Source organism: Mastigoproctus giganteus, chromosome 4 (assembly GCF_048544385.1).
Source record: "Mastigoproctus giganteus isolate SK-2022 chromosome 4, ASM4854438v1, whole genome shotgun sequence".
Lineage (NCBI taxonomy): Eukaryota > Metazoa > Arthropoda > Arachnida > Uropygi > Thelyphonidae > Mastigoproctus > Mastigoproctus giganteus.
Window position 1 is genome coordinate 82,262,075 of NC_143578.1, and position 19,926 is coordinate 82,282,000.

Here is a 19,926-nt window from a genome sequence, read left to right on the forward strand (position 1 = left end):
AATTTGCTGCTACTACTCATTTTAGGAAGGATGTAGAGCTGCTGGAGCAAATTGATACCCTTACCAAAAAAGGCTTCAGTTCTGCAAATTGCAGCATCTTGACACAAAGCACCTGCAAGGTGATCTTATTGAGGTGTTTAAGGCTTAATGGATTGAGCAAACTCAATGCTAATGAGATTCTTTCTCTTCTTCAGACTATGCACATGAATGTCCATAAATTCAAAATGAGGAAGGATGGTTTCAGAATTGATGTGCAGAAGTTTACCTTTAGCCAATAGGTGGTTGATTGTTAGAACAAACTTCTGTCTGATGTTGTGGAAATGGATAGCATGAATAAATTCAAGATAAGAGTAGACAAACTGTTGGAGGGGTGGAATGGAAGGGGGGTTTTCTCCTTTCTTTTTTTTTTTTTTTTTTGCTAATGCTGTATAAAGTTGGTTTCTTGCATCTTTTGCTGATACTAATACTAATATACACTGAAAGGACAGAATTCGTGGGATATCTGATTCCTGGATAACACGATGCTCTCCCCCCCCTCGCTAGTGGATGAACCCTCTGCTTGGCAGGTATATAGATAAGCATTGTGGGTTAACTGACTTTGAAAGTTGCACTATCCCCATTCGACAGTATCGACGATGTATTGGGAATATGCTATTTCCAGAATAAGTGGACAGCACTGTGGGTGGAGAAAGGTGGTGGATGAACATGGCCATCAGCGTCTGTCTTGCATTGTTTCGCCCACTGGAGAGCTAGAGTGGCACAAATCACCGCCAACTTCAACGAGGGAGGTGCCATAAAAGTCTCCACCAAGACCATCAGGCAATCATTAGTCACAGTAGGTTAATGGGAGCTGCTGACCCAACAGAGTTCCATTGCTAACAGAATGACACAGAACTCTACACCTGAACAGGGCGAAAGAACATCAGCACTGGACCTTGGATGATTGGAGACAGGTTTCCTGATCTGATGAGTCTCATTTCCAGTTATTTTGAGCTGGTGGGAGGGTGCATATCTTGTGGAAACCACACGAAGCTATGCACCCGTCATGTCAACAAGGAACTGTTCAGGTAGGTGGATGGTCAGTAATGGTCTGGGGCATGTTCAACTGGCAAACATTTGGACCTCTGGTATACATCTCTGAATGGTCCGGGTTATGTGTCTATCCCTGAAGACCATCTGCATCTCTTCATGGTCGTCATGCACCCACAGCAGGACAATGCACCTCCCCACAGAGTCATGGTGACTAGAACATGATTTGAAGAGCATTCTGCAGATTTTACCACCATGGAATGGCCTCCCTATTCATCGGACATGAATCCTGTGGAGCATCTTTGGGATGGTGTGGAAAGGTCCGTTCAAGCTTTAGATCCTTCCCCCAGGAATGCGATGGAATTATGGACAGTGTTACTGCAAGCATGGATGGATGGATGGAAATACCTCTGGAACCCTTTTGTGAACTAGTGGACTCAATGCCCCGCTATGTGACTGCCCTTATCCGAGCAAAAGGTGGGCCTGCCAATTACTAGGTAGGTTGGTAGGTAGGTATCCCATGATTTCTGTCCATTCAGTGTATTATTTATTTATTTTATTTTTTTGACTGGTGCAGCAGAAGCATGTGGCTTCCTTGCAATATATGACTAATACTGTTCACATATTGACTAATACGCATGTGACTAATACTGTTCACATATTGACTAATATGCATGTGACTAATCTTGTTCACATACTTTACTCAAGATGATTGCACTACTCTATTCATCCACATGGTTTATGTGATACCAACAATTCTGATATTGTTTGTCATTCATGGTCACCATCATCACATCTCCATGATAGTATAGTGATTTCAACACTTGTGTAGATCATTCTAGGTTAAAATCCTGTCAGACTGAAATAATTCTTAAATAACCCCTTCAGCTGTAGTTTGTTGGTGCAAGATGGAGGGAACAGAACTCCACTGTAATTTTTATAAGTTTTTTTCTTTTCAGTCTGAAAAGCATGCATATTTGTTTGTTAATACATGTAAATTACCATGATACCCTGCTGCAGCATAACCGGAGCTGGTGGGTGTAATCATCACCAAGATTGGATGGAACAGTGGAAGAAGATCATAGGGTGAAAGAAAAAAACTTTCACTAGTGACAACCTTCTATTTATTCATTAGTTTTTAATTTAAATTATCATCAGTGCTCACTTCCATTTGGTTATTTCACTGCTATGATAACAATCAATGTTTTGCATTGTAAGACATTTCATAATATGAATAAATCATTTTATTTTGTGTATGATATTACTGCTGATGATGCTCAGTGTTGTGCCATATAGTATAATATAGTATTGTGTAATTTTATCAATTAAATATTTAAATTACATCTTATACAGTGAAATGTTTCTTATTGGTATTTCTATCTGCATCAAAATATACCCGGTGATGTTACCATTATAGGCATTTTTATTAACAAAAAGAGGAAGTTATTGATGTTATTTACACAAATAATATCTCTGCAAATGATTACCTTTGAAGAATGTAAACATCATTTAAGGGTGTGCATTTTTTTGATGTTTATTGCATATAGAACTTTTACAAGAATGAAATCAACAGAAAGGAGATGTATATTCGTTACATTTACAAACTTTGTGAGCTCCATCTACCTGCAGAAAATTACACTGAAGCTGCCTTCACTCTCAGGCTTCATGCTGATTTGCTGAACTGGTCAAACCGCACCTTAGTTGCTGATCACCGTTATAACCAACAACCAGAGTGGCAGAGACGAGAGGTTTTATATCATAGAATAGTTGAATATTTTGACAAAGGCAAGGTATGTTTTAATATTTTAATTCTTATTTATATATATTTACTTCATATTTACCTAATATTTTACTTCTCAGTTACTCTATATGTGTTTAAAAATAAGACTAAGGAAATCTTGCTGAACGTCTCGAAACAAATTTTCACATAGCTGTCCTGCAACTGTCCTTTTTCAATTTAAATTGATCTTCCATGTGTGTGTGTTGTCCAAGAAAGAGTAAGGATACCATCAGCATTTAGTTTACTCAATCCATTTGAAGGCTTAAACATTCCATTACCCTCTGATGCTCATTTTCAAGCAATGTAATTTGCAGAACTAAAGTCTTTCTTGGTAAGAACACCCTTTTATGTCACCAGCTAATCTTGTTGCTCCTCCCTGCACTTATTATTATTATTATTCTACTAGCCACATAGAGCAAGGAAGCCTGACTCTTTTATGCTGCACCAGCCAAAAAAAAAAATTTCTGAGTTACCCTGAGAGAGAGAGAGTCAGAAGTAGATAGGAATCACCTAGAAAGAGAAGAATGATGATATCCAGCTCAGGACCCTGGGTGTGCCAAGCTCATACTCACCAGACATGAGCCTCTGGGGGTTATTCAAAAAGATCCACATCATTTCTTAAAGTGAGGCTTCCAGACCTGTATGCAGTATTCAATATGCAGCCTATACATTCCATTATATGATATGGTAGCCACCTTCTCCCTGCTGGCAAAATACATGTATATATCATTAACAGAAACCTATGAGCTGTCCTGGCAGCCTTCCATAGCCAGGTGGGAAGGAGCAGCAGTGCGTAGCACACGCTTCTTGATTAGACCAGGGTTCGAGCCCATCACCACCAAATACGGAGGATGCGGAAAGGTCAGTGAATGACCACCGCATATCCCGGAGCAATATGGCCTTAGTTGCTAATGCTCCTAAAAACCAAATAACAAACAAACAAACATCCTGGCAGCCTACCTCAACCGTTCCGAGAACTTCATTAGCATTAGTAGAGGCATACAGTGCAAGAAAGCAAGGTTATGCAGCATCAGCCAAAAAAAAAAAAACTGCTCCCATTTCACCCCTCCGTTCGTTCCAAATACCTGTCCAGCTCAGCCTTAAATCTCAGCCTGGATCACCTTGCAGGTGCCTAGTCTCCAGACACTGTAATCTGCAAAACTTAAGCCTTTCTTTGTAAGAGCAACCCTTTGTTCCATTCACTAATCTTGTTGCCCTTCTCTGTACTTGTTCCAGCAGCTATAATCCTTCTTAAAATGAAGCCTCCAGACCTGTATACAGTACTCAAGGTGTGGCCTGACCATTGCCTTATACAAGGGGATAATCACCTCCTTATCCCTGCTAGAAAAATTCCTGTATATCATTGACAAGACACCATGAGCTACTCTTGTAGACTGTCTGCACTGCTCAGAAAGTCATAGTCATATTGGACTATTCAATTAACCTAGGTCTTTTTCATTCTCCACCACCTTGAGTGTGGTACCAATCCAAGAATAACATACCAATTGTATGTTATTATGGGATTATTGTTTCCCATATGCAGTACCTTGCATTTATTAAAATTAAACTTCAATTTTCCCTTCTGAGTCCATCCTCCTAATTTTTCTAGGTCTTGTTACAGTAGTACACCTTGATTCCTGTTATTAACAACCCTGCCAACCCTTTTGTATCATCTGCAAACCTGAACAGTAATTTTGATATGCCTTCATCATTATCATTAATTAATATTAAAAACAGTCAGGGGACCCAGCACTGAGCCTTAATAACAGCTCTCCATCTTTTGTCCCTTAAACTTCACTTTGTCTGTGGCAGTAAATTGTCCCTAATGCCACACTGCTTTATATAACAGCCTTTAATGTGGAACAGTATCATAAGCTTTACTGAAATCTAAGTATATGTTATCAAAAAATTATGTTTGTCTCTAGTTCCTTTGTTACTGTTCATAGTAGCTGTTATATAGATTGGTCAGTCAAGATCTCCTCTTTCCAAATCCATGATATGTGTTTGCCTTATGATTGCATTCCTGTCAAGATATGCTGCATTACTTTTTTAACCACAGAATCCATTATTTTCCCTGTAACATTTGTCAAGCTTACAGTTCTGTAATTACTCACTTCACCCTTTGATCCCCTTTTTGAATAAGAGAGATATTTGCACATCTCCAACATCTTGGGCCCTTCCCCGGGTTCAAGAATGCTCTGTCCAAAGGTTTACTTACCTCTTTTATTGCTTCCTTTCATATAATTGTATAGATCCCATCAGTTCCAGTTGCCTTATTTATATTTAGCTTCAACAATTTCCCTTATACTTTTTTCACAATTATCACAAAATCATATAGCTTCCAGTTATAACTTGGTACTTCTGGTATTTCCCATCCTTTTCCTAAAAACTTCTTCACATGTGAATCTAGATGCAAAATATTTATTCACTTTGTCAGCACCCTGAACAGGATCATCAATAGCTATGCTGTTCATATCTAGTGGACCAATGTAATTAATCCCTTTCCTTTTGATATTAACACAAGCAAAGGATTCTTTGCTAGTTTTCTTTACATTCTTAACCAGAGATCTCATATTCTGCCTTAGCTTGCATAACTCTAGTGCCATTGTTGTAGACCAATTTCATACTTACTGCAGGTTTCTTTGTCTCTTGATGATTTATAATAATCCCATGTATTATTTTTCTTCTCTGCCCCTAGTCTTATCAGTTAAATATAAAAAATATTTAAACACTGTCTAAAACCATTGTATTCACTTATATGAAAGCAAAATACCTTCCCTTTACTGTTGACTGCAGTTATATCTTTAAATCTCACATCAGTGATCACTGCATTTAGTTTTTCCTTTATATGAACAGTCCTCCCTACTAATAATCAGATCAAGAACTTTTTATTTTTTGCCGCTGTACCATATTATTGTGGAAAATATGGTTATCCTGTAGATACAGAACAGTTCTATTACTGTGCGGGCGGCCAGCTCACAAGTTCCAGCTAATATCTAGAAAGTAATTCCCCATTACAGGCCATTTTGATATGCTGGTTATTGTTGTAGGGTTTTAGGCACATCCGCAACTTAGGTGATATTGCACCATACATATTATGTCTGTAAATTGCATGTGTTCTGTGGTTGATTTGTCTATTTGCTGGGTGAAAAACCCAAGCTTCCAGGAGAAAACAACAATGCCACTGTTGCCTGAGACCAACTATCTCAGCCATGTTGTTAAAAAGGTCCACAAAAATCCCTCATGTCATCAACAGGATTTAAACCCAGGTTTTTTTCTCTCAGTGTGGGGAGGACAACAATATTACCAATTATGCTACCTGTGAGGCTTTGGTTTGCTGGCTGGCTCACTTAATTTGTTTGTATAGCTCTTCATTAATCATCACAATCATTTGTCCTATAACATACTCCTATTCTCATTTTTGTTTTTCCAGTGCTTATGTCATGTCACACCAAACTGACTCAGCATTACATTGGCCACCCATCTCAAATGAGTACACTGCCTTAGATTCTGTGTGTTCTTATCTAAGATCATTATTCTGTCCTCCCTGTTCTGTCTGTTCTGCTGATCTGTGCAGTAAGTTTGATATGCCTTCATCATTATCATTAAGTAATGATAATGATGAAGTGCTGTGATCATCTGAGCAAAGAGTCAGTCACAGAACACAGATAACATAGCCCAGCACTGAACCACAGCACATTAACACCACTTCATTTATTGGTTGGCTGTAATTACCTTAACACAATAAATTAGAAAAAAAGAAAGAAAACATGCTACGCTTTGTATGAGTAATTGATGGAGGTTATGTTGAATATTAATAATTTTATCATTACATACTCTATAATCTAGAATTAATTACCTTTCCAATGCATTTTTACATTGTTTTTATCTCCTATAACTAATCATTCAAGTTTCAAGTGCACAAAGACGTAATAGACACTCTGTATGCTATATTTCATTTGTAATGTTATTAACTTAGTTTACAGCTTTAGTGAGATAATTACTACCACTTCTGAGAGTAATTACACTTCTACTGAACTGAAAAAAGGAATATGAAACATTACCATTAACGTTAGTAGAGGCATATGATGCAAGAAAACAAGCTTATACAGCATCAGTCAAAAAAAAAAAAAAAAAAAAACCTTCCCATTTCACCCATCCATTTGCTTCAGATGTTTGACTAGTTTTGCCTTGAATTTATTTAAGCTGTCAACTTCTACAATGACACATGGAAGTTTTTTCCAGCACTCAACCACCTGCTGAATAAAGGCAAATTTCTGACCATCTCTTCTACAATTGACTTTCCTCTGTTTGAATTTATGACCCCTCAAGCAATTAATCTGGGTAAGAGGAAGAATCCCATCAGCATTGAGCTTGCTCAAACCATTCAAGGCTTTATACACCTCAATCAGATCACCTTGCAGGTGTCTATTCTCCAGACGCTGTAATTTGCAAAACTTGAAGCCTTTCTTCATAAGAGCATGTTCCATTCACTAACCTTGTTGCCTTTTTCTGTACCTGTTCCAGCAACTCTACTTTCCTATCCTTCCTAAAATGAGGCCTCAAGACCTGTATACAGAACTGAAGGTGTGGCCTGACCATTGCCTTATACAAGGAGATAATTCCCTCCTTATCCCTGCTAGAAACATTCCTGTATACCATTGACAAGACACCATGAGCTACTCTTGCAGACCATCTGCATTGCTCGAAAACTTCATATCTGACTGCACAATTACCCCCAGGTCCTTTTCGTTCTCTACTAGCCTGAGTGTAGTACCACGCAGTTGGTATGTTACTACGGGGTTACTGCTACTCATATGCAGTATCTTCATTTGTCAATGTCAAAGTTCAGTTGCCACCTCTCAGCCCATCTCCTTAACTTTTCTAGTTCCTGTTGCAGTAGCATACTGTCATTGTTAACACTGCCATTCTTCGTATCATCTGCAAACTCAGACATTGAGTTTGACCCTGATATACCTTCATCAATGTCATTGATAAATACAGAAAACAACACTGGGCCCAATACCGAACCCTGGGGGGGGCTCCACTAATAACAGTCCACGGAGAGCAGTGTCCATTGATTACCACTCTTTGTCTTCTCCCACTCAACGATTCCTTTTCCATAGCAACAACTTGTCCTTAATGCCATACTGCTCCAATTTATACAGTAGTTTTCCATGTGCAACAGTATAAAAAGCTTTCTTAAAATCCAAGTATATGATATCAAAATTATTTCTGCATCCATTTCCTTTATGACCACATTATGGTATCCAGTGAAATTTGTCAGACAAGACTTCCCCTTAACAAATCCATGCTGTGTTATAACTGCAGGCTTGTCTAAATGATCCTGCAGTGGTTCCTTAACCAGTGACTCCATTTTTTTTTCCTGGAATAGAAGGTAAACTAACAGGTCTGTAATTACTTGTCACCCTTTGATCTTCCTTTGTGAATTGGGGTCACATTTGACTATCTCCAGTCCATGGGTACCTCCCCTGAATCCAAGGAAACTCTCATAATTATGGCTAAGGGTTTGTTTACTTCCTTTGCTACCTCCTTTAATATAACTGGATAGATCCTATCCACCCAAGAGCAAAGTGGAGAAGAAACTGTCGAAAATAAACGTAAGAAATTGTTTATTTTCGACAGTTTCTTCTCCACTTTGCTCTTAGTCATTACAAAATCATTTAGCTCACTGCCAGAGTTTAATACACCTCTGACATTCCCCTCCATGAGTAAATGTTAATGAAAATACTCATTCAGTTTATTAGCTACCTGAGCAGGATCATCAACAGTTGAACCATCAATATCAAGTGGACCAATCTGATTCATCCCCTTCCTTCTAGAGTTTACATAAGTAAAAAACTCTTTGCTGTTTTTCTTTGCATCCTTTGCTGAAGATTTCTCGTAATCTTCTTTTGCCTACCTATCCTCCTTTATGACTTGATTACAGACCAGCTTATATCCACCATAGGCTTCTGTGTCACCTATTAATTTATATGTATTCATGCATTTTTCTTTTCTGCCACAGGCCCCATTAGTTCATCTAACATCCATTTAGGCCTAAATCTTGAACAATATTTCTTAGTTGCTATGAAAAGCCTAGTAGCTTCCAAGATTAATTTTTGAATGCTTCCCATTTAGAATTTGTTGTTGGTAACATCATCAGACCACCGTAGTCACCTTTATGAAAGCAAAAATTATTTAATCAAAGAGGTAACTGCCGTTAGTCAGTTACCTCTTTGATTAAATCCCACATCAGCACACTGTGATCAATGCCACCTAATAGTTCCTTTATCTGCAGATTCTTAATTCATGAAGAATCACTACTGATAATCTGATCAAGCATATTACTCCCTCTGATTGCCTCTCGATCATCCAAAAAAAATCCATAAAAGCCTTGCTAGTGTGTGAGTGACCAACCCACAAGTTCCAGTCAATATCTCAATTTTGCTTTCCCAGTGCTTATATCACACCAAACTGACTCAACACTTCACTGTCCACCCACGTCAACTGGCTGCACTTTCTTAGATTTTGTGTTTCTTAACTAATAGCATAACCCCTCCTCCCTTCCTATCCTATTTATCCTTTCTGTACACATTGTACTCCCCAAATTCCAATTCTGCATTCTTTATATCTTTGTGACTTCACGTGATATCCCAACAAACATCATTCTTCTCTTTCTTGGTGATTCCCTTCTACTTCTCTCTCTCTCTCTCTCTCTCTCTCAGGGTGGTTCAGAATTTTTTTTTTTTTGGCTGGTGCAGCGTAAGCCTCAGGCTTCCTTGCACCATATGGCTAATAATAATAATAATATCTGCCTTTGATGTTTTGTCCAACACCTCAAATTCATCAATGCATCATATTGATACAATTAACACTGATAATGGTTGCCAATTTCCTCCTCTTACTTTGACTCCCATTTTTTTAACAATTTTGGGGCCAAGTAAGAAAAAACAATTCTGTCTACTCTATCATATCAATAATAACTCCACTGCTAATTTTAAGCAAATAGATAACAAAAACGGGGGGAAAATAGATAACGGGGAAAAAAAATTACAGTATGGGACAATAATATATTGTCCCATATTTTAGTGAGATCCTCGGAAATCTGACTAATTTCTTTTTTATATTAGTAATAATTTTATTTTAGAATTGAACTTTTCATAACCCACTTAACAGTTTCCATGGCCACCAATTTTATGACTTTTACCTGTGGGCCCTCAGAAAATACAGCATGGCCCCTGTTTGGAACCACTGTGTAGATAACCAGAGGTAAATATTGAGATAAATATATCCAGATTTGAACAATTTCAATGAATTTTTGGATGGCTCAAGAAGTCTTTCTAAAAGCTCCATTATAAAATTTCATGAAAATCCATCAATTGGAATCAAGAACAGACATTCTGAAGAAAGTAGTTACTTTTTTCATTTATGAGTATGCCTGAAAACTAAATGAAAAATGTGTATATTATTTGGATGTAATACTGCACAGCTGGAATAACTTATTACAGTTACATATGTGGATGTGTAAATGAAAAACAGCAGAAAGCAGATATATGGTATACATGTGAATCTACAGTATACACAAAAAAAAAAAGAATTTTCATGTAACATTCAACCTCAGTGTCATTATTGAATTAACCATCAAAATTTCAAGAAAATTCAAAATATGTAGGCCTCTGTTTCTGATTTAAATGTTATACAAGTAGATAATGATTAGATTTAGAAATTAAATGAAAATCTAGTGCCAAAAACAATTTTGCCTTATCCTTTTAATCGCTACTTACATATGACAGTATATTTTTTGTGTACCAGAATTTGCATTTTCTTCGCCATTTTTTTTTTTTTATTTATTTTTTACTTATATATATTCATTATGGTAATAGGGTTTTTTTGTTTTTTTTTGCTTTGCTTTTCAGTGAATTTAGTTAGTAAAAATTCCTTTCTTCTTTCTTTACAATATAGTTTATATTTATTTATTTTCAGTGTTGGGAAGAAGGAATACCCCTCTGCAAGGAATTAGCTGATCTTTATGAAAAGAAACTATTTGATTATGCCAAACTTAGTTCTATATTGGTAAGTTTTGTTTACTAATATATATACTAATATTAATAAATACTATTTACTAATATATTTACTATATAAGATATTTACTAATATATTAATAAATTACACATCATAATATAGTTGGACGACGTTATGTGGTGTTTTTACATGAAATCTAGATTTCTACAATGACACTCTTATACCATGTGAATAGTGAGATAGTTTGCTTAGCTAATAAATAAATCCACATAAGATGTTCAGTTGGAATTGAGACATTTGGCAAGCAGGAGGCTGGTAACAGCCTATGTGTGTGGTTTGAGGATGAGTTCTGGCAAGGTTCCCACAACGTTACCTTAATGTATATGGATTTAGTTAGCTAAATAAATTGTCTTAATATTCGTGTGGTATAAGAGTGGTCACTATAGAAATCTAGATTACACATCATATATTTCAAAAGTTAAATTATCCATATTATACCATAAAATTTCAAAAAATTTTGTGGTATAATATGGATAATTTAACTTTCAACTAAAGTATTCACTGTTCAATTCACTATAATATATCTTTTCTATTAGTACTAGTAGTTTTTGCTTTTATAATACAAGGTGGGCTATATGTCAGTTAACCATTAAATAATTTGTATAAATTGCATCTGGGGTTATATTTCAGTGCATTAATTAAAATCAAATAAAAATTGTTTGCTATACTATGTTCGATTTCAATCAATCACAAGTTGATATTTTCAATGACTAAAGACCAAGGATTGGTCTCATTTTCAACTTTGAGACAAATGCCATTATTCGTGTTTCTGGTTAAGTTGCTAATATCTTTTTTAAATCATAATAAGATCATATACATTAATTCATAAATGGGTACTTGAAAACACAAATTCACTGTATACTATATTTAAAACAGCGGTAGCACTCAGAAGTGTAGCATAAACATTCATGGGTCACCTGATAAGGTGCCCAACTTGATTTTTAATTTCTGGAAAATGTTTTGTTTTTTTTTTTAATCCTGCTTGAACAGTGCCAATATTTAATCTTTTCTTAATGGAGTACAATACTTCAAGTTTTAATAAAAAAAATTTAACTTTTAAACTGCTTATTCTCTTCAGTTTTCCAGTTTAAAAGACCAATAAGTGCATGAAATTTCAAACGTGCACAAACCCTGCTTCTTACGTACATATAAATATTATTAAAAATTAAAAATAAACATACTATGTATTCAATACTTTTAGTTCCTTCCATTTTATTCATTTTCATGTTTATTTCAAAAGGCATGCTTCACAGTGTGTGAATTTGAACCTTGCTTCCAGCAGTGTAGCAGCCATCTTGAGTGAAAGAGTAGGGTTTTGCATCAAAAACCATAACTCTTTAAAAAGCAACTGGGTTAAGACTGTAGATACTCATTGAATTAGTGGAAGAAAATAAACAAGTAGCCTGAAACTGTAAACAAACATAGCATTGATGCTTGTCCAGTAATATGCCACTCTTCAAACCAAAAGCCAAATAGTTGTCAAGATGATAGCAGGTCACCTGACAGGTTTTTATATGCAATTTCTATATAAAAACTGTATGAAAATCCCTCAAAAATTATTACAGTAAAAGTTTGATTATAATTTAGATAGGCAGAAGAAATTTCTAATTTGTAGTCATTGACAAAACTGTTAATGCTGGAACATTATTTTTGAGAGTCACTTCTTAGTTGACCCACCACCACTGGATTAAAAATATGAGATATTGATTAGACATCTGTTTCACAGCTTATTGGATATTCTTTTCTCATCAGTTGTCAGGTGGCATCTGTTAGCAAATGCATGTCAACTGGGAATAATGTATTTTGCTGAGTATACATTCAAAATGGCGTAAGAAAGTAATACTTCCATTTGAACACAAATTTAAATCCCTAGGACTCGGCTGCATTTACCCCATGCAGGGGTAAATGCAGCCGAGTCCTAGTTCTAGTCACACTTAGGAGTTACCAAAGACCATGGCCTGAGTTTTTCACCTCCAAAAGTTTAGGGTTATGTCCAACTTAGCAACAAATACCTTTATCCGCAGTTCTAAGTTGTTAGCATGTGGCATTACCAGAAAGGAAAAATCTGTTATACATTGAAAAATGTGAGACACCAGCATTTTTTCATTAAGCTTTAAATAGTTGTCCTGTTGGTGATTTTTAACTATACAGGGTGTCTCAAAAATATTGGTACAAACGTTTAGGGGAGGTAGGTAACATTCCTTTAGATGTTAAGCAGTCACCTTTAGATGTTAAGCAGTTCGACTAAGCAGTCACCGACCATACCTGCCCACACATTTATTGCAAAGCGATGTGTGCCACATGGGGGCGCACACCGTATGGGCCCTCTGCTAATCCATGCACCTAGTATATGGATTAGCAGAGGGCCCACACAGTGTGCGCCCTCATGTGGCACAACATCGCTTCGCAATAAATGTGTAGGCAGGTATGGTCGGTGACTGCTTAGTCGGCCCATACCTGTTACCATCCCGCACGAACTCCGCTAAATATTGGATCTTTCTTGAACAAGTTCTACCAGGGATACTTGACATTCCAGCAAATGTGAGACGCAACATTTGGTTTCAACATGATAGGGCACCTGCCCATTATGGAAGGTGTATTTGTGACCATTTGAACCGGCATTTTGGGCGTTGATGGATTGGCCGTGGTGGACCCATTACCTGGCCCCCACATTCACCTGATTTATCGATCCCTGATTTCTTTCTGTGGGGGCCCTCAAATCTATCATGTATGAATCGCCTGTGGAGACAGAAATGGATCTCATGGCGAGACTCGTCTGCGCTGCTGCTACTGTCAAAGAAACTCCAAGTGTGTTCGACCGTGTCCACCAGTCCATGCTGCGTCGGTGTCACGCATGCATCGCGTCTCATGGTGGAACCTTTGAGCATCTATTGTAACATCATGAAATGCATCCATCTCGTACTCCATTGTTAATATTATGTCAAATAAATGTTTGCCACTAAATACTGTCTTGTGTCATTTCTGCTTCTTGTTCCTCTGCTACTACTTTCCCGTGACGTTTCCGGTTATGGATTCCTATGCGATTCACATTCCTTTAGATGTTACCTACCTCTCCTAAATGTTTGTACCACTATTTTTGAGACACCCTGTATAGTAGATTCACTTTTCCTAGAAATACTATATGATTTAAAAAGATATTAGCAACTTCAGTAGGACCTGGGATAATAGTATCTCTCTGAACTGAACACAAGTACATGTGCCACTACTTCATCAAAATCAAACACAGTAAAGTGTACAATTTTTATTACTGTTTTATTATTTAACTAATATATAAACCAGGAAAGTAGCAGTATAACATAATTCTACTTTTCTGTCCTGTCATCAAATGATAAGGAAACAGTTTTGCTGAATTTAGAGACCATCCAAACATTTCATATTGCAATTCTCTATACCTTTCTTTTTTCTCCTTTTTTTTTTTTTTTTTTTTTTTCATTGCTTTTTTCATTTTAAATGTATGTCCATTTATGTGGTCATACATTTAAATTGAAAAAGGTTGATTGCTGGAAAGAAGTGCAGAAATTTATTTTCAGCCAGATTGATGGAACAGACTTCAATCTGGTATTGTGGAAGTGGGTAGTTTGAATGAATTTAAGGAAAGCTTATACAAATTTATTGGAGAGGAATGGGGAAGACAAGGTGTGTTTTACTTTTGCTATTTTGCATTTTATGCCAAATCAGTATTTGATAACAGTTGATAACAACAGCTTTGAAAATCTCCATTGATTATTATGTAATAATATGTGAACCTATCACCATAACAACTTTTATTTGTGTCATCCCCTCACACCTTATTCCAATTAGTGCACTATGGAGGCAACTTACTGCAAAATGCTTATGCTTATATCTTGTTAAATCCTTAATCGTCAAAAGAAATCAGACAGTATTCATGGTCTAATCACTTTGGAAAAGATATTAGGCCACCAATATACATTAGCTAAACCCTTCAACTTTCTTTGTTTTTCTAAATTATAGACAGCCCTATACAACTTGCAAACTAATCCTCCATACAGTAGTAGTAATAGTAGAAATGGAAAATGATGCAAGAAAGTAAGCTTATATAGCATCAGCCCAAAAAAAAAAAAAAACCTACACAATTCACCCATCTGTACCTTCCAAAACTTTGAATTTACTGCCACAACAACAGATGGAAGCCTGTTCCAGTCAACCACCCACTGGCTGAAAACAAACTTCTGCTCATCTATCCTGCAACTATCCTTCTTCAACTTCAATTTATGACCCCTCGTGTGTGTGTGTGTGTGTGTGTGTGTGTGTGTGTGTGTGTGTGTGTGTGTGTGTGTGTGTGTGTGTGTGTGTGCGCGCTCTCAGCAAGTGGAAGAATTCCATTAACATTCAGCTTACTCAATCCATTCAAGGCTTTAAACACTCCAGTCAGGTCTCTCAACAGGTGACTAGTCTTGAGATGCTACAATTTGCAGCACTAGTCTTTATTGGTAAGAGGACATTTTGTTCCATTCACCAGTCTGGTTGCCCTTCTCTGCACCCTTTCCAGCAGATCTACATCCTTCCTGAAGTGAGGCCTCCAGACCTGTATACAGTACTCAAGATGCGGCCTAATTATACAAAGCCTTATACAAAGGGATAATCACCTCCTTCTTGCTAGCAGGTTTTGTGTATATCATTGATAAAATCCCATGAGCTGTCCTGGAAGCATGTCTCCACTGCTTAGAAAATTTCATGTCTCACTGCATAATAAACCCCAGATCTTTTTCATTCTCCACTACCCTGAATGTAGTACCACACAGTTGATAAGTTACTTTGGGGTTACTGCTACTCATATGGGTGCCTCCATAGCCAGGTGGGCAGGAGCAGCAGTGCGTAGCAGACGCTTCTTGATTAGACCGGGGATCGAGCCCGTGACCACCAAATACGGAGGATGCGGAAAGGTCAGGGAATGACCACCGCATATTCCCCAGAGCAATATGGCCTTAGTTACTAATGCTCCTAAAAACCAAATAACAAACAAATAAACAAGCTACTCATATGTAATACTCTACATTTGTTAATGTTCAGCAACTTACACTGAAGTTAAAATTCAGCTGGTATTTCTCAACCCAGTGACCCAATTTTCCTAGATCTTGTTACAGTAGCTGATCCTAATGACTGTCGTTAACCATCCTTCCAACCTTTGTACTCATTAGCATTAGCATTAGTAGAGGCATTTGATGCAAGAAAGCAAGCTTATGCAGCATCAGCCAAAAAAAAAAAAAAAAAAAAAACCCACTTCCACTTCACCCCTCTGTTCGTTCAAAATACCTGTCCAGCTGAGCCTTAAACTTATTTAGGCTATCAACTTCAACAACAAGTGATGGAAGTCGGTTCCACCAACCAACCACCCGCTGGCCAAAGGCAAATTTCCGCACATCTATCCAACATCAGTCTTCCTCAATTTGAATTTATGCCCTCTGAGGTGATTTTTCTGAGCTAGAGGAAGAATCCCATCAGCATTGAGCATGCTTAAACCATTTAAGGCTTTATACACCTCTATCAGATCACCTCGCTGGTGCCTAGTCTCCAGACACTGTAATTTGCAAAACTTAAGCCTTTCTTCGTAAGAGCACCCCTTTGTTCCATTCACTAATCTTGTTGCCCTTCTCTGTACTCGTTCCAGCAGCTCTACATCCTTCTTGAAATGAGGCCTCCAGACCTGTATACAGTACTCTAGGTGTGGCCTTACCATTGCCTTATACAATGGAATAAGAACCTCCTTATCCCTGCTGGAAAAATTCCTGTATATCATTGACAATACTCCATGAGCTACTCTTGCAGCCCGTCTGCACTGCTCAGAGAACTTCATATCTGCCTGCACAACCACCTCCAAGTCCCTTTCATTCTCTACCACTGTCAGTGTAGTACCACAGAGTTGATACGTTGCTCTGGGGTTGCTGTTTCCCATGTGTAGTACTTTACATTTGTCAATGTTAAACTTCATTTGCCACCTCTCAGCCCATCTGCTCAACCTGTCCAGATCCTGTTGCAGCAGCATAGTGTCAGTAGTGTCCTTGACAACCCTGCCAACCTTTGTATCATCTGCAAACTTGGAAATTAATCTTGATATACCATCATCAATATCATTTATAAATACAGAAAACAATAATGGACCCAACACTGAGCCCTGAGGGACTCCACTAATAACATTAGTCCACGATGAGCAGTGTCCATTGATTACCACTCTCTGTCTTCTCCCCCTCAACCACCCCTTTATCCATAGCAGCAATTTGCCTCCAATGTCACACTGCTCCAATTTGTGTAGCAATCTTCCATGTGCAACAGTATCAAAAGCCTTTCTAAGATCCAAGTATATAATATCAAAGTTATTCCCTGCATCCAGTTCTTTTGTGACTGCATCATAGTATCCAATCAAGTTGGTCAGGCAAGACTTCCCCTTAACAAAACCATGCTGTGTCCGAGCTATAACTGAAGTCTTGTCTAAATGATCCTGCAGTGCTTCTTTAACCAGTGCCTCCATTAATTATCCTGGAACAGAAGTTAAGCTCACAGGTCTATAATTACTTGTGTCAGCCTTTGATCCTCCTTTGTGAATTGGGGTCACATTTGCACATTTCCAGTCTATGGGTACCTCCCCTGAGTCCAAGGAAGCTCTCATAATTATGGCTAAGGATTTGCTTACTTCCTTTGCTGCTCCTTTAATATAACTGGATAGATCCCATCCACCCCGGGTGCCTTTCTTGTGTTTATCTTCAACAGTTTCTCCTCCGCTTTACTCCCAGTTATTTCAAGATTCTGTAGCTTACTGCTATCATATCATGCTTTTTACTGCTCATATTACTGCTCATATCATATCATCTCCAGACTTAGACATTAAGCTTGATATACCTTCATCAGTATCATTGATAAATGGTGAAAGGTTGGAAGGATGGTTAACGACAGTCATCAGAATGAGCTGCTGCAACAAGATTGGGTCAACAAGATTAGGAAAATTGGGTCAATGGGCTGAGAACCACTGTCTTCTTCCACTTAACCATCGATTTATCCAAAACAGTAACATTCGCTTAATGCCACATTGCTCCACTTTCATCAGTCTTTTATGTGCAACAGTATTAAAAACCTTCCTGAAATCCAAGTATATGATGTCAAAATTATTTTTTGTATCCAGTTCCTTGGTCACTACATCATAGTAAGCTATCAGATTGGTTAGACAAAATCACCCCTTAACAACTGCATACTGTGATTGCAGTATAATTGCATATTTGTCCAGATGGGCCTGCATTATTTCTTTAACCAGTGATTCCATTATTTTCCCTGGAACAGATGTTAAGCTAACAGGTCTGTAATTACTCATGTCGCCTTTTCATCCCCCCCTTATGAATTGGGAATACTTTTTGTACATCTTCAGTTCATAGGGACCTCCATTGAATCCAAGGATGCTCTCATGATTATGACTAAGGGTTTGCTTACCTTATTTGTTGACTTCTTTAATATAATTGGATAGATTCCATGCACCCAATGTGGTTTTTTATGTCCATCTTTAACAATTTTTCTCCACTTTCCTTTCAGTTATCACAAAGTCATTTAGCCCCTCACTAGAGTTTGATAAACTTCTGGCATCCTCTTCCCTAAAGAATTCTTCATGTGAATGTAGATGAAAAATACCTATTCAACTTGTCCACAGTCTGAGCAGGATCATCAGCAGTTAACCCATAGACATTAAGTGGCCCAATATGATTCAACCTCTTCCTTCTATTGTTAATATAAGCATAGAAGTCTTTGCCCGAGACTTCTTGTAATATGCCTTAACTTTCCTAACGTCCTTTGTGGCTTGATTACAGACTGATTTATATCTACCATAGGCTTCTGTATCACCTGATTATTATGGGGGGTATCAAAAAGTTTAATTTTGACACCCCCTCATAATAATGATGTTGGAAAGGGGGGGGTATCAAAAAGTTTAATTTTTGATACCCCTGCAAGGAACTTTAATCCTTTTATATGTACTCTCCATGTATAGTAACACATATCTCCCATCTATGGATCGGTTGTGTAATGCCTTGACCATAGAAATCCACTTTTTGCCTGAAACCACGATTCTACTTCATCGATGACTTCCTGAGATGAATCAAAGCCGTGTCCATGCAATAGTTTCTCAATTTCTCAAAACAAGAAGAATTCTGACAGTGCTAGATCAGAAGAATAGGGTGCTGCAGTAGTTTGAATTTGCACTGAGCAACAAAGTTTGTGGTGGCAGTGACTGTGTGAGGTGGTGCATTGTCTGATAGAAGACGGACACCTTTTGTTAACATTCCATGCCTTTTCTCCTTCAAAGCATTGCGTAACTTTTTCAAAAGATTTTTGTAGTATTCTCCGGTAAGTGTGGAACCATGTCAGGCTAACCCCTTTTCTGTCCCAAAACATGGGACAGTTGTACCTTCATAGATAGAGTGGTCTTTGCCTTTTTGGGAGGTGGGGAGGAGATCTGTTTCCACTGCTTTGATATGTCTTTAGTCTCTGGATCATACTGGTACACCCAACATTTGTCATTTATCACCAACCATTCAAAAACATTCTCAACATCTGCATTACACAAATTCAACAGTTGGTGACAACATTACATTCGACATTGCTTCTGCAAAGGTGTCAGCAACCTTGGAAACCATCATGCAGAGACCTTAGACATGTGCAGATGGTTATGTAAAATGCTTGGGCAAACCCATAACTAATTCCCCCTGCATTTGCAATGAAATGAATTGTCACATGTCATTCAGCACCAGCTGCTAAACCTTTGCAACCGTCTCACTGTCTGTGGATGTTGATAGCCTATCTTCTTTAGGCTCATCAAAGACACTTGTACGACTGCACTGGAACTCCTGTTTACACTTTTGTACAGTGTCATAGGATGGACAATTTTGCCCATATACAGCTTTCATTTCTTCGTTGGTTTCCTGAGCTTTCTTGCCCTGCAAATGCATAAACTTGATCACTGCTCGATACTTCCCTTTGTCAACCATAGCGTCCTTCCTCAGATTCCAGGCTCC

At 37.7% G+C, this 19,926-nt stretch overlaps 1 protein-coding gene across 1 annotated transcript in view; it reads left to right on the forward strand.

Annotated features, from left to right (window-relative positions):
- Positions 1-19,926, forward strand: part of spg (dedicator of cytokinesis spg) — a 916,969-nt gene that overhangs the window by 696,316 nt on the left and 200,727 nt on the right. The window contains exons 35-36 of the mRNA XM_090372306.1: positions 2,577-2,819; positions 10,796-10,885. Of these exons, the coding sequence (XP_090228432.1) occupies positions 2,577-2,819; positions 10,796-10,885 (333 nt within the window). The remainder of the gene's footprint in view (positions 1-2,576; positions 2,820-10,795; positions 10,886-19,926) is intronic.